The sequence below is a fragment of the Rattus norvegicus genome, chromosome 2, assembly GCF_021556685.1.
Source record: "Rattus norvegicus strain SHRSP/BbbUtx chromosome 2, alternate assembly SHRSP_T2T, whole genome shotgun sequence".
In the NCBI taxonomy this organism is placed as follows: Eukaryota; Metazoa; Chordata; class Mammalia; order Rodentia; family Muridae; genus Rattus; species Rattus norvegicus.
The window spans coordinates 77,905,947-77,920,745 of NC_141535.1; the positions used below are offsets into that span (position 1 = coordinate 77,905,947).

General features: G+C 45.9%; 1 protein-coding gene across 2 annotated transcripts in view; it reads left to right on the forward strand.

Moving 5' to 3' along the window:
- Nucleotides 1-8,045: 8,045 nt before the first annotated feature.
- Nucleotides 8,046-14,799, forward strand: part of Myo10 (myosin X) — a 202,235-nt gene continuing 195,481 nt past the window's right edge. For both annotated transcript variants that reach the window (NM_001401822.1, XM_087621816.1), the window contains 1 exon segment: nucleotides 8,046-8,501. In NM_001401822.1, the coding sequence (NP_001388751.1) occupies nucleotides 8,481-8,501 (21 nt within the window). In that variant the 5' untranslated portion in view covers nucleotides 8,046-8,480.

Here is a 14,799-nt window from a genome sequence, read left to right on the forward strand (position 1 = left end):
TCGTGCACACATCTTCAATCCCAGCACTCAGGAGTCAGAAGCCACCCTGAGGAGGAAGGGGAGGAGGAAGAGGAAGAAAAGGAGGAGGAAGAGGAAGAGGAAGAGGAGGTTTTTTTTTGTATATCTTGATGAAGACTGTCGTTTCATGAAGAGAGACAGAAGAGATAGAACATATGTTCCAACCGTTTCATGGAGGCTCCTCCCATATAGGGACCTCTTTAGATGCCCAACAATCTGACTGTAGCCCCCTGAGACTGCACAGATGACAGCCACAGCAGGAACCAGGCCACACCACAAAGTTGTGTGAATAAGCCCACCCAAGCTTGGGTGGCTTGGTATTGAGAAGTAGTAAGTACTCCAAAGAGGATGCTGGGTTCTGTCTTTGCCATTGTGTGCTTAACTCCTCTGAGACGCTGTCAGACTGGGTCCTGCTTTTAACTAATCTTCTTTTGCCCTGGACATTCTTACAGTAATGGCTTTGTGCAGGTCTCTGAATTCCTACCCTTGACAGTCAAAGCAGCACACTTAGCAGAAGCTTTTGGAAAGAAGAATCCAGACATATTCTCAACTCACTCAAGAAGCAAGATATACAGTGGTATTTCCAGGAAAACTTAAAAGAGACAAAGCAGGTTTCTAAGGAAAGTTTGCTCTAGTCAGCCTTGCGATGTATGACATGAGTTACCCATAGTTCACCAAAGCAGGAGTGGCCACACTTATGCTTTCCTGATCCACCTTCTCAAGCCTTCCCCTTGGGTGTATGTGGCCCATATGGTACACATATCTGATTTAAGATACATTACAGAATTGATGTCGCACGTGGCCATGGCCTCTGCCTTGCCCTTTTCCAGCCAAACGGGTACTCTGAGCTTCCATAGTTAAAACATAGGTTTCCTTAACCTTTGGGATTAGACTCCTTGATTAAGCCTTAAGTGAGTATATCGATCAGTAGAATGAAAGCCATATATGTGGAGTAAGGGTGGTTTAGAAATTCTCCACTAGGCTGAAGGGGATTCACAATGTAGGATACTCTCCACTCATGGCTATGCCCATCCAATGTTGTAAGGCGGGTCTAAATGATGTGTGCCCTCCCTTCACAGGAACTATTGTTCTAATAAAGACAAGGAACTTGGTAGAAGTTGATGGGGAAAGTGAAGAAGTTTTCCCTTCGGGGGCATAGAATATGGAGGAAAAAGAAACAAGCAAACAAACAACCAAACCCACTGGGAAGTGGTGAGGAATGGGAGCCATTTTAAAGCTTAAATTGTGGGCTCCAGGATTGGGAAGCATTGTTTAGAAGGGAATGGTAGTTGAAGTGATGGAAATTGGGGATGAGGATGTTAGAAGCAGGGAGAAGTTGTATGCTTGGAATTGGCCCAAATGGGAGGATAGAGGAGAAGAGCTTGCAGAAGGACCAGAAAGAGGATGGAGCACTGTCCAATATGCACGCGAACTCTGTTCTATCCCCAGCTCCCTGACTATAATGAAGTGTGTGTGTGTGTGTGTGTGTGTGTGTGTGTGTGTGTGTGTGAGAGAGAGAGAGACAGAGACATAGAGACAGAGACAGAGAGAGCAGAGAGAGACAGAGACAGAGAGACAGAGACAGAGAGAGCAGAGAGAGACAGAGACAGAGAATCAGAGACAGAGAGAGACAGAGAGAGACAGAGAGACAGAGACAGAGATGAGAGACAGAGAGACAGAGACAGAGAGAGAGACAGAGAGAGACAGACAGAGACAGAGACAGAGAGACAGAGAGACAGACAGAGACAGACAGAGACAGAGACAGAGAGACAGAGAGACAGAGAGAAGGGGGCAGACTAATGCAGTTGTAAGAGTTATAAAGCAGGGATTGGGGATTTAGCTCAGTGATAGAGTGCTTGCCTAGCAAGCTCAAGGCCCTGGGTTCAGTCCTCAGCTCCGGAAAAAAAAAAAAGTTATAAAGGACTGGGCACAGTATATAGGACCCAGTGCCAGATTAAAAGCAGGGCACTTTGTTTAAAAACAAAACAAAACTCCTTTAAGATCGTTATATCAAAGGGCAGGACTCAATGACTAACTCTATAGGTTGCACAGAAATTGGCCCTGAAATTAAGAAGCAAGAAAATTTCAAAAGAAGGACACATCAGAGAGGATGAGATTTGAAAACAGAGACAGAGGACAAATATCAGACCCCAGAGGACTGAAGCGTTGACAGTCTGGCAGACAGAGTGCCAACCCTGGAGAGAGAGGCAGATGCCCTTTGCCTCACTATAATAGAATGAATGTCCAAGGCTGGGTAAGGTGAAGGACTCTTGTTTGGCTGATGGTTTTGGTGTTTGAGACATCCAAACAGTATGATACTGGTGTGTGTCGAGGAAAGCAGGATGAGAAGCAGGCAAGCACAATAGACACCAAGCAGGCAGGGCAGCCTCCCTTCGGAGTAAAACCTACTTTCAGGGGCCAGCATTAATTTCTACCAAAGAGCAGCCTCTGCAACAAATTACTTCCAGTTATACCATACTATCAAAATTCTCCGTTCACTAAAAAATCTCATGTAGCTCAGGTTTACCTCTGGCTTGATATATAGCCAAGAATAAACTTGAATTTCCGGTTTGCTGCTTCTAGTAACTGAGTTCTGAAATTATTGGTGTGTGTCTTCCCAAACAGCATCACCAAGTGGGAACAAGTGTTCAAATACTTAAGGCTGTAGAGGCCCTCACCGTCACACGCAGTGGCCACTGTGTGTGTTTGTCTGTGTGGTGGATAAGAAGTCTCCCAGAGGCTCAGGTACTGGACCAAAAGGACCCAGTAGGTGGTGCTGCTTGGGGTGGTGCAGCCTTGCTGGGGGAATTCTGGGACTGAGGGCGGGCTTGAGGAGTTTAGGGTCTCACCCTACATCCTCCCAATTTTTTCTCTGCTTCATGTTGTGAGTGAAGGTGTGATCTCTTGGCCTCTACCTCTGGTCATCCATGGTCCTGCAGTTAAGGCCCCTCCTTCTGAACTGTAAGTCAAAATAAACTCTTCCTTCTAGAAGTTGCCTTGGTAAGGAAGAAAAGAAAGAAAAAAAGAAAGACAGGAAGAAAGAAAGGAAGAAAGAAAAGAAAGAAATTGCCTTGGTCACTAATACACTTTGCTTTGCAGGACGCTGGTGCTCAAACCCAAGGCCACATATGTGTTAAGCAAGAATTTTATCAGTGGAAGCTACATCTCCAGGTTCTACCATTTCTCAATGCAATTGTGTTATGGAACAAGCCTCCAACAGACAAACTGTGGGGAAGAACTAACCATAACCAAACCATAACAAGGAATCTGAAGAGAGATGATCCAGTGGTTCAGGGAATAATCAGGTTAAGGAACAAAGGTTTTCAGAGAAGACACAACTGTATTTATTGACTTTAGGGAAAGAGCAGGAAGGATCAAAAGTTCGAGAAAGAAGCACGTGAGAGCTAGATGCTTGGAGACATACATCGCAAATGATCCTAGACTCAAGAAAGGATAGACTTTGGAAACTCAGCCTGCAACCATTTTAAAGTCATGGGAGAAAGAGGAGGCACAAAGAAAGACACATGGAAACCAAAGAGAAAACCATACACACTTTCCAACATTATTATATGATATATTATACGTTACAGGACCAGGCCAGGCATGAAATGAAATCCACAGGCACCAGGCACACACATGGTGCACAGACATATATGCAGGCAAAACACCCATACACATAAAAAGATTAAAAAGTTACAAATATCTGCAATTTTCATTGCTTTTTCAAAAAGATGAAATCCACTGAAAAACTTTTACCACCCAATCCTGTAAGTGAACCGAAAGAATGGCCTATTATTAAAGCGTGAGAGGAGGCTTAAATTGTGTCAGTTATTAACTTCTAATTTGTGTGAAAAACCCCTCCAGAACTTTCCCTTTCTCTAACTAGTAATTAAAGCATTACGATGGAGCAATTAAACACTGGGTATTTAATGAAAACAAAGGTAGTGGAAAACACTCCACCTGCACCCACAGAGGGATAAGCATCAGCAGCAAGAGAGTTAACAACCACAGAGGACTCGGATTGAATTTGTGAAGGAAATTAAGACAACGCATCTCAATTGAAAGCAAACACACACATGGAGGGGAACAAATGGCACAATTAATATTGTCCAAGGCACACGGAGACAGGAGTACAGCTGAGGTGGAGGTAGAGAAAGTGATCCAGTTGATAGTAGCACAATTTTTTTTTTCGAGTTGTGGAATAATATTTGCCGATAAGTAGGAAAGCTTCACGTTGGCCTTTGAGGTCTTTCATCTTGCAAGTGTGGTAGCGTATTAGCCAGGTATAACATTATCTTTGAGTTATATGTACGAGACGTGAGAACGGACCTTGGCTCAAGCGATGCCCTGCCTCAGACTTAGCAGAACATTCTTGTGACTTTGCCACTTGACACAGGCACGGTTTGACCTTCAGCTTTGTCCAGTCAGTAGCACAGCCCCACAGCCCCAAGAGGATATATTAAATAACTCGAACTAAAACCCAACCAACCATCCAAAAAAAAAAAAAAAGTAGCGAGAGTAGATATTCTTAGAAATCTATTGATCTAAAGTGTCTCCCTTCCTCAGTCAGTCTTGTCAAAGACCTTGTGAGTTTTAAGGGCCTGTCTTGTGAATTTAAGGGCCTCTCGGGGAACCGATGCCATCCCAAAGGCTTGGACGTTGCATGCCCTACTTGGAATGCTTAGAATAACTTTGCTGTTTGTTCTGCAAACAGGCTTACCTCAAAGGTTTGTCTTTCCATCTTCTTGAGAGTGTGCATACAGACAGAAACTGACAGATTCGGCGAAGATTCTCCAGCTCCACATGGGCTAACTTGTGTGCTCGCTGAAATGCAGATTCCCAGGCCCTCCACTCTACCTCAGGGATCTAGGGTCAGGCTTTTGGGTTGGGTCTGTGTTTTGGTTGGGTCTGTGTTTTGCTTCTCTTTTAAAACACTGCCCTAGGGTATTTGCATACAGTGTTAAACAGTTTTTTAAACAAATAAAACAATCTCACAAATTTGACTCTGTATATGGGATCTGGTGTTCAATCTTTCCTATATGAGTTAAGTAGGGACAGTTACTAACCATTTCTTCTGAAGTGACAAGCAGTGACATAGAACTATGAGCTAAGCATGGTGTTTCAAGACCTTTAGTTCCAGGACTAGGGGGGCAGAGCTCAACAGACCTCTGAGTTTGAGGCCAGCTTAAGTTCCAGGAGAAACAGAGCTAAGAGATCTCGTCTCAACAAGCCCCTCGCCTCCCCGCGTCCCACCCCAAAACACAACTAAAAACTGTACATACATGTGGCTTCAGATTTCATATCATAAGTGAACACTTTGAAGTATAGTGTTTTGATGTCATATAAAGAATATTCACAATTATATGAAAGAATATTAGTATATTCCTGAACATTATTATTGTTCAACCAAAACAATACGTTGAATCAGAATAAATGGAGAAGCAAATACAATAACTCAATACTTTCTATTAACCAAAAAAAAAAAAATAAGCAATTCCATTTTATTTACTATAATTTTCATTTTGGACCATGTAGTTATTTTTCATAAGCTGTGTTGTTTTAACATGTAATTATTTATTATTCCTTTAAATTATAATAACAAACACAACAGCACTTTATAAACAAGCTGGAGAGATGGCTCAGTGGTTAAGAGCACTGACTGCTCTTCCAGAGGTCCTGAGTTCAATTCCCAGGAACCACATGGTGGTTCACAACCATCTGGAATGGGATTTGATGCCCTCTTCTGGAGTGTCTGAAGACAGGTCAGTGTAATCATATAAAAACAACAATACCCAGCCTACTGTGTAGGCCCAGGCCTATAATGCCACTGCTCAGGAAGCTGAGACAGAAGCACCATGAGTTTACTTAGGTACATGAGGTACTTAGGCTCAACGACAGGCTGGGGTATAGATCAGCTGATAGAGTGTGTGCTTAGAACACACAAAGTCCTGGGTTCTTTTCCCAGGAAGCAAAAGCACCCCAAACTTGGACATGGTGCTCCAAACTTGTTAGAGGCAGGAGACTCCAGAGTCATCTTAAGCTACATAGAGAATAATAGAATATCTTGGAATACTCGAGATCCTGTCGCTAAATAAAAATGAACAAACCTAGGTTTTGTTTTGTTTTTAGTTTTAAATTTGCAGAAAAAGAAGGAAAAGTCCAGAGCGACCACATAGTTAGGTAGTTCCAGGTTCTTCTATTACCGAGCGAGCATAGTATTAACATAGCACATGTGTTTTAGCAGATGAGCTAGGAATGGCTTGGATGGTGACTTCTAAAAGGCCAGGGGCCAAGGCTGTCCAACGAGTCTGGAGCAGGACTGATGCTGGGAACCGGTTCACACCCACACACCCCAATGAACTGCCTAAATCATTTTTCTTGCAGAGATGTGTGCAGATTAATGCCATAATGGGCTTAATCGGCCGGCTGCTTGAACACAGCTGGTGGCAAAACTCATTTGACTAAGCACTTTGGTTGTGTTGGGAATTGTTGACATTTGTCCTGGCTCCATCTTAACTTTCCTTCAACCTAGTGTAAACCTGTGGAAGAAACCAGTCACATAGCATAGTATCATTAACTCGTTTACACTTCGACTCTTTCTCCAAAGTGGTGAGATGGGATACCAACCCTAATGAAATGCTTCGAGATACAATAATGCTTAAATTCCCAAATAAGGAGGACAAGATGGTTCATGTGTTCAGCCATTGCATTCAGCCTGAGCACAACACCCTTCCTCTACAAGCTTCGACCCTCCCTGCAGGTGAATAGGACATCAAGAAAAAGCCATAATATGCGATTAATCTTACAACATCTGAAATAAACCTAAGAAGCGAGTACCTAACCAGGCAGGGTGCAGCTTGGGAGAGTGAGGGTGTATCATTTCCCTGGAAAGTATCTTTCTCAAACTGCTAGCAGTTGACAAATCCCTTAAAGGGAACTTCTCAAGTCAGTTCATTGTTGTTCCCAGTATGCCAGTAAACAATCCGCTGCTAGACCAGCTGTGACTCCCGAGTAAGTAAGTCTGACTACACCCAATGGTCGGTTCAAAGGGTTCATAGATCTAATACTTGGATTGTCTGGTCTTGCTAAACCGCTGCAGAAGGAAACTCCTTCTGCGCTGTTTGGAGTTAGCACCACCTTTGGAGGGCCATCTGGACTCCTTTTAGGAAAGCAGACTTAGGAATCCCAGTCTGTGCTACAGGATCCCCAGATTCCTGGCCATAATAAAGATGGAGGGGTTGTCTTGGTGAGAACCAGGGCTGATTCCTGGTGAACGAGAGCATTTACCCATCTCCCTTCCATCTGCTCTATTTCCTTTACGTCCAGAAAAAGAGGTTACAGTTTTAAGGTGCTATAGGACGCGTCCCCTTCCCGTGTACAAAACATTTCCCTGCGGCTATCACAAAACCGATTTGGGGCAGAGAAACTCGACACGGAAAAGCAGCTTTCAAAAGTTCAGATTCCTCTGTTTTCCGCTTCCTGTCCCGGGGATCGCACAACGGTAGAGCCGCACTGATGAGATCCACGTGGAGCAGGTTCTTGGGAGTGTCTAACATTCACCCCCGAAGGGCCCCCCTTCAATCACGCCTAACTATCTAGTCTCTAGAGGGAAGAGTCAAGTCATCTAATGGAGCCTAGACAAGTGTTGAGAAGAACCAGGAGAAGGACACGGCTCCAGGGATTCAGGGTTGATCTAGGTGGTAGCAGAATCCCGCGCGCCCGCCGCACTCAGGGAAGGCAGAGGGTAGGGCTCCTAGGGGCGGGGCCGCGCATCCGGTGGGCGTGGTCTGGGTGGTATTTGGGAGAGGGCGCGGCAAGTGAGAAGCCCGAGCAGGCTATAGGCGGGGCTACAGTGGGCGTAACCAGGCGCCAAGTGGGCGGGGTTGTGTGTAGTTGAGAGCAGGCGCTCAGTCTCCTCAGGTTCCGGGGGCGGGTCCAGGTCCAGAGGAGGCGTGGCTACGTGTCGGGGGCGGGGCTTGAGGGCGGGGCGGATAGAGCACAGGGGTAAGCGAGACCCAGGAGCTGGCGAGAGCCGGCCGCGCCTGGGGCCGGAGTGCTCACCGTTGTTGGCTTGCTGGTGATCCGCTGTCCTCCACCCAACCCCCTCTGGGACCGAGCGCCCCCGGCGGAGCTCAGAGGGAGGAAGGCGGGTCGCCAGCCCCTTGCCGCCCTCCCCCAGCCGGGGAAGAATGTGCCACCAGCTGTTCTCCGCCCGGGAGCACTTCGCCCAGAAGTGAGGAACTTGGAGGAAGGAGAGACAAAGGCTGCAATTGGGACGGAGGAGGTCCGAGACGAGGACAAAAGGTGCGGAGAAGCAGCAGCGACCGGGGGATGGCAGCGCGGCGGCTCCGCGGGCTGGAGTCGCCCCGAGGCGCACCGTGACACGCGTGGATTCCCGGGATCTGCCGCTGCTCTGACTTCCGCAACTGGAGCGGTGCTGGGAAGGTGCGGGCGCCGGAACAATGGACAGCTTCTTTCCCGAGGTGAGTGGCGGGGAGGACCTGGCTGAGACCAGGACCGGGACCCGCACACCGAGCGCGCCCCGGCCGGCGCCTGCGCGTCCCAGGAGGGGAAACTTTGTGGGAGTCTCCTGAAACCCCACTCCCTCCGCCGGCCCCGAGTCTAGGATGAGTAAGCCTAGGCAGGTTTGAGTTTGTCCTGCGCTCGCATGTCCCCGGGCGTGGGTGGCTAGCTGACACGCCGCGCCAGGTGAGTCCCCGGGCGCCGGGCGGGGGAGAGCTGCGGGGAGGTCGGCCCGGGTGCAGGAAACGCGGTAAAAGGCGCAGCCGGGACGTGCCTTGCTCCAAGAAAGGTCTGGGACTTCCTTTGCCGAACGTGCGGGCTTCCTGTGGCTTCCAGAGGAGCCGGCTAACGAAGTGTGAGCCGGCCGGCTGGCTCCAGTCAGTTAGTGCCCTGCCTCCCTGGGCCTTCAAGTTTGGGGTCCATACTTTACCAGCGCCGCTCAGGTCCGGTTTGCGGATAATTTCAGAGCACGAGACAGATGATCCTGTTTTTAATACCGTTTTCTTGGTAGATCGTGAATTCGAGTTTAAACAAAACTCGTTTAAGGCAAACAATGGTTATTTTAGAAGATGAAACCGATGCTCGCTTTAGGGTCTTTGAGGGCGGGACACCATAGTTACTTGAGACGGGACTTGAAAGTTTCCTTTTCCCCCTGGGATGGAGAGCCGCTCTGGTTTCTTGGCACCGATTCCTTTCTTGGTTGTGATTATTTAATAAATTCTGTTTAAGTTTTGAGGTTTGAAGTGGCTCAGAGTAAACTTAGCTGACTTGGGGGAGGCTGATGAGATTTTTGCTGAAAGTCAGGGTGATATTTTGTGAATCCAGGACAGCTTTGGAATCTTCCAGCAAACCAGAGTAGTGAGAGTTTGCCTCCCTCCGCCTTAGTTAACTTGCCTTAACAGAGTTAATTGGCTATAGTGTTTCAAGGTCTGACGTTCACTTACTGTATTCTCAGATAGCTACTTAGAATGGCCACAGTGGTGTATTGTATAATGGTCGAATTGACTTTTACCAAAGTGTTTGTCTCTGTCACCCTAAAAGGCATCCTGGAAAGAAATTAACCATCACTTAGAGGAAGAGAAGTATATAGAAAATAGAGACCCCTTAGCGTTTTCCAGTTTGTGGGCTTTTGTTTCATACCTACAGGAAGGCAGGACTTTCGAGTTGGTACGCAACAATGAATTACTGCTAGGCTGAGTTTTTAGTTGCTTTTATATATAAGAAAAATGAGATTTTGTCTCTAGGGAAAATAGTTCTTGACTTGGTGATCTTTTAGAAAATTTGTGTGTAGTTGTTGGGCGACAAGGCTCCCTAAACCTGAAGACCAAGGTCTTCCCTTGGGTAGAATTCTGCCCCCTAGTGTGAGTGGTGGAAACTTCCTGGTAAAATGCCATTAACAGTTCCTGGATCCTTGCTTCTAAGTTATGGGGCTGTTAAGTAATTCCGAGAACTCGTTTTTTTTTTTTTTTTTTTTTACCTTGGTTCTCTGTGAGGAGATCTCTGTGGTCAGAATAGCACTGAAGTTGTCTTTACTGGTTGCCTATTTCATTTTTTCTATTTCTAATGAGGAATCTTTTTTTTTTTTTTCCGGAGCTGAGGACCGAACCCAGGACCTTGAGCTTGCTAAGCAAGCGCTCTACCACTGAGCTAAATCCCCAACCCCCTCTAATGAGGAATCTTAACCCAAAGATTAGTAAGTTACTAGCCCAAGGTTGAAGAATGGATACACAGCCCTTCCCCTTTGCTGCTGTATTTCTGGGATGGATATATATATATATATATATATATATATATATATATATATATATATATATATATATATATATGTTAATATTTTCATCATGATTTCTAGTGTTATCGTAATGATTTCTCATCATCTGTCAGCATTCTGCTCTATACATAACAGCAGGGCAGGTGAAAAAGCTAAACAATGGTAGTGATTGGAGACACAGTCCCCACATTGGCCCCTTTACCTCAGTGTCTTAGAGCATCACTTTGTTAATGGTCCTGTGAAGGTATTCCTTTGTCCTGTTACACTAGAAAGCACTGGGATGACATAATGTCCAAGGGCAGCTAGCTTATAGGCCTTCCTTCACACTGAGCAGCGTTTTGCTTTTTGTTAACTTTTCTCTGTGATTTAGAGGTAATGACCTGTTGCTGGTTAGCCAACAATTTGAAGCTCATGGTAACAACTAAAAATAAATAAATAAATAAATAAATAAATAAATAAATAAATAAATAAATAACCGAGTGAGGCCTTACATGTATGAGGCAGATAACAGGGAAGTAGGAAACACTTGTGACTCCTTGCAGCTGCTGCATAGACCTTGACTAGGGCTTTACAAATTGAGCACCTTTGACATTGGGGGCCAGGTACCTCTTTGCTGGTGAGGCGGTCTACGCCCATAGCACAGGGCGGCATCTCCGACCGTCACTCACTCAATTCATGTAACCTTCCTCTCAACTTTCAACACCCCAGAATGTGTGCAGATGTTACTGAAGGCACTATAGCCACAAAACAACTCCCAGCCGAGCTGCCCAGAAAGAAGCAGTTGCCTCATGGTCCTCATTCCCGTGTGTGCTTCTTGTCTGCACTTGCCTGGTTTAACTGGGATCAGGCGTCCTGTTAGGGGCCAGTGGCCAGGGAAGCTTGCAAGGTTTGTGCCAATCAGCTGACACGGCTGCCTTCAAAATTCGCTCCAGGATTGGTGAAAGGGAGCGTGCCAAACTCCCCAGTCAAGTTTCAGTTTCTTCATGGCCTTCATTAAGTTTTTATGGCCTCTCTTGAGTTAATTGTGTGCGCTCACAAGTAGGAAAGCTCCTGTTTGCAGCACTTCCTGTGACGTTATTAAAAAGTTGACTTCAGGCAGAAACTAGGTTTAGGTATGTCTGTAACGAGAAGCAATTACGTACAATAAAACACACACACACACACACACACACACACACACACACACACACAGAGAGAGTAAATAGCAAAGGTTCAGCTGCAAATGACAAGACTGTTGTGCAAAATCGTGGAGGTTTTAAGTGGGCTCTGTGTTCCCATCCCCAGAGCCAAGGGCCTGTGGTTGTGTCTGGAGTACGGTGGGGCGCCAAGCCTTTCCAAAGAGCTCAGCTCTGCTTTTTATTTTAGGCATAGGTGTGGCATAATGGCTTTACAAGTACAAGACCTTGTGGGGATTAACAACCACATAAATGGACACATTGATTTTCATAATAAATATATGGAGGTTGCATAGACATAAATATAAATGTAGAAAGCAGATATTAATGTTACAGGAGACAGCTTGTTAGTGGACCTATGGTAGATAAGCCTATTTCTTTTAGTCTGGTTCAGTCTGGCTTGGAAGAAATTTAACCCTAATGATGTTCAGGTATAGTTTAGTGGTAAGGTCTGGAGTTTGAGACTCATCACCACGTGCACAAAAGCACACACACACACACACACACACACACACACACACACAAACATACACACTATACATAAATATACAAACACATATACATTCCGTCCCCCCACATTTACAAACACACATGTACACATACATACACACTACACACATATATACACCATATACACAAACACACATATACACCATAGACGCATACAAACACAGACACATACACCACACACACAAAGACACACTAACATACACATCATACATAGATATACAAACAGATGTACACATATATACATGCCACACACAAACATACCATATGTATATACCACACACAAACATATATATACCTCACACAAACACATACATCACACATATACAAACACAGACATACACCTCTCTCTCTCTCTCTCTCTCTCTCTCTCTCTCTTTCTCTCTCTCTCTCCTGCTTAGCTTGGGAAGGCACCATGGCTTTAATTGTTACCTGGAGTTATTGAGGGAACATTTAAAGCTCAATGTAGAGCCCTCAAGCTCCACTCTCCCTCCTCTCTGACTATCCTATTCTTTGTGCACGGGAGAGAGCTACTGACATTTCTTGTTAGAAAATGGAGACATTGGTATTTTCTGTTATCTGTTCCCTACCTCATGCATTCCTAATGTGTGAAGGAGAAGTGCTAAGGACCTCTGTGTTCCACCAAATCTTGAGGCCTATCAGGTCTTTTGATAACGTTAGCTGGGTCCTCTCTGCCTTGTTTCACAATGAAGTTATAATCTCAGGCCTTGTCTGAATAGTGCAAAAGAATTTCCCTTGTCAAGTCTCCCCCACCCCATATGCAAGACAGCAAAGCTGGAGGAACAGCTGCAAGCAGACAGTTGTTCTAGCCCAGAGTCCTGAGCTCCTGATTAGGGGTGGCCAGCAAAGCCTGCCTCTCCCACAGCACATGGCCTGCTGTTCTAGCAGTGTATCTCAAAAACCAATCTGTGGCAGAAACCAATCTGTGGCAAGCCTGCAGTGTTTAACCAGAGTGGTGGAGAGACAGGGCCCTGTGTGCCTTTCCAGTTCTAACCTCATCAAGTGGCTTCACTTCTGCACACTCAAACCTTGAACTTGCTCATTTGCTCTTGTGATTAGTAGGGTTGATGCGTTTCAAAGGTCTGGCTTCAGATTGACTGGTATTTTCATGTTAAGAGGATTTGCAGGGGAGTTCGAAGAGCGAGCCCCCCGTGAAGTCTGTGTGAGGCCTGGTACCATTCCCCAACCCATGTGAGTACCATGTAAAGGCGAGTCAGTGAAAGCTTCTCACTCTTAGCATCGGTCCACCCTGCGCCTGCCGTCTGCGGGATCAAAGCATCTGTGAGATCCCTGTGGTCAGTAGGCTTTCCAGGACTCTGACTGACTGTAAGTGGGCGCTTTGGGATCTGTCTTGCTTGGTTGTTAGGGAGATGTGTGGTTAGATTTACAAAGCATTACACATGGTAGGTGGAGGATATTAGAAATCAGAGATCAGAGCTACACTTAAAAGTCAAAAAAGAGTTGGGGATTTAGCTCAGTGGTAGAGCGCTTGCCTAGTAAGCGCAAGGCCCTGGGTTCGGTCCCCAGCTCTGAAAAAAAGAAAAGAAAAAAAGAAAAAAGTCAAAAAAGAGGGTGGGGATGTAGCTCGCTGTGTAGAGTCCTTGCCTAGCATGCGTGAAACCCTGATTAGGTCCTCAGGTCACTTAAGACAGGAAGTAGTGGCTGATGCCTGCAGTCCTAGGACTCAGGGGGTGCAAATAGCAAAGTCAGGGTGGAAAGACCATCAGCTTCATAGAAAGTTTGAGGCTACCCCGACGCATCAGATACCTGTGTGGAGGAGGAAGAGGCAGGGAAGGGAGGAGGAGGAAGAGGAGGAGGAGGAGGAGGAGGAGGAGGAGGAGGAGGAGGAGGAGGAAGGAGGAGGAGGAGGAGGGGAAGGAGGAGGAGGAGGAGGAGGAGGGGGAGGAGGAGGAGGAGGAGGGAGAGGAGGAGGAAGAAGAGGAGGAGGAGGAGGAGAATAAGGTCCTGATGCTCAGTGAAGTTCCAGTACCTGTGGTTGCTAAGAAAGCCTGAGACGTGACCCAGATTGCTTCCTGGGCTGCTTGTATTGATCTGATTTGATTATTTTTTTTTCTTTTAACCTGGAAACTTCTGGAAAATTCTGCATTTCCAGAATTCCATCTAGATGATAGGCTATCCTTACACCCATTCCAGGGTGACATATTGTTCCCCAGCTGGTTTTCAAGCTTTCTAATCTTGTGACTCTCTTCCCGATCTCCACCATGGGAGTTCTTACCTTCTACTTGCTGCCTGTGTGCAGATTGTGTGGACGTCCTGTCTGCCCATCCCAGCAGGTCGAGTTCACAGCCAGTTCCCCACTCTCTCCCCTGAACTTGCGCTCTCTCTCTCTCTCTCTCTCTCTCTCTCTCTCTCTCTCTCTCTCTCGGTCTTTGGACAAATTTGTTAACTGGTGGCTTTGTATACTTTATATGACTTCCCCCTTCTCAAATGAGTGAACTGAACTGTGACAGGTTAGAGATCTTACATGTGAATAAATTCTGCTGCCTCAAGTGTATAGAGAAGAAAGTCCTTAAGAGTGGGAGTTGACCTTTCAGTAGGAGGTAGTTTCCTCCAAAGGGTAGAGAGAGAGAGAGAGAGAGAGAGTGTGTGTGTGTGTGTGTATTGTTTTGTTTTAGGACAAAGTAAGAAATGAGGTTAGATATTTCTAGTCTTTCTCCCAGTCATGAGACACTAGTTCTTAGAGAGTTTCACACCACAGTTTTTGTTTTGTTTTGTTTTCCTTTTTGGAAATGGGGGTCTTTTTTTTTTTTTTTTTTCAAGAGA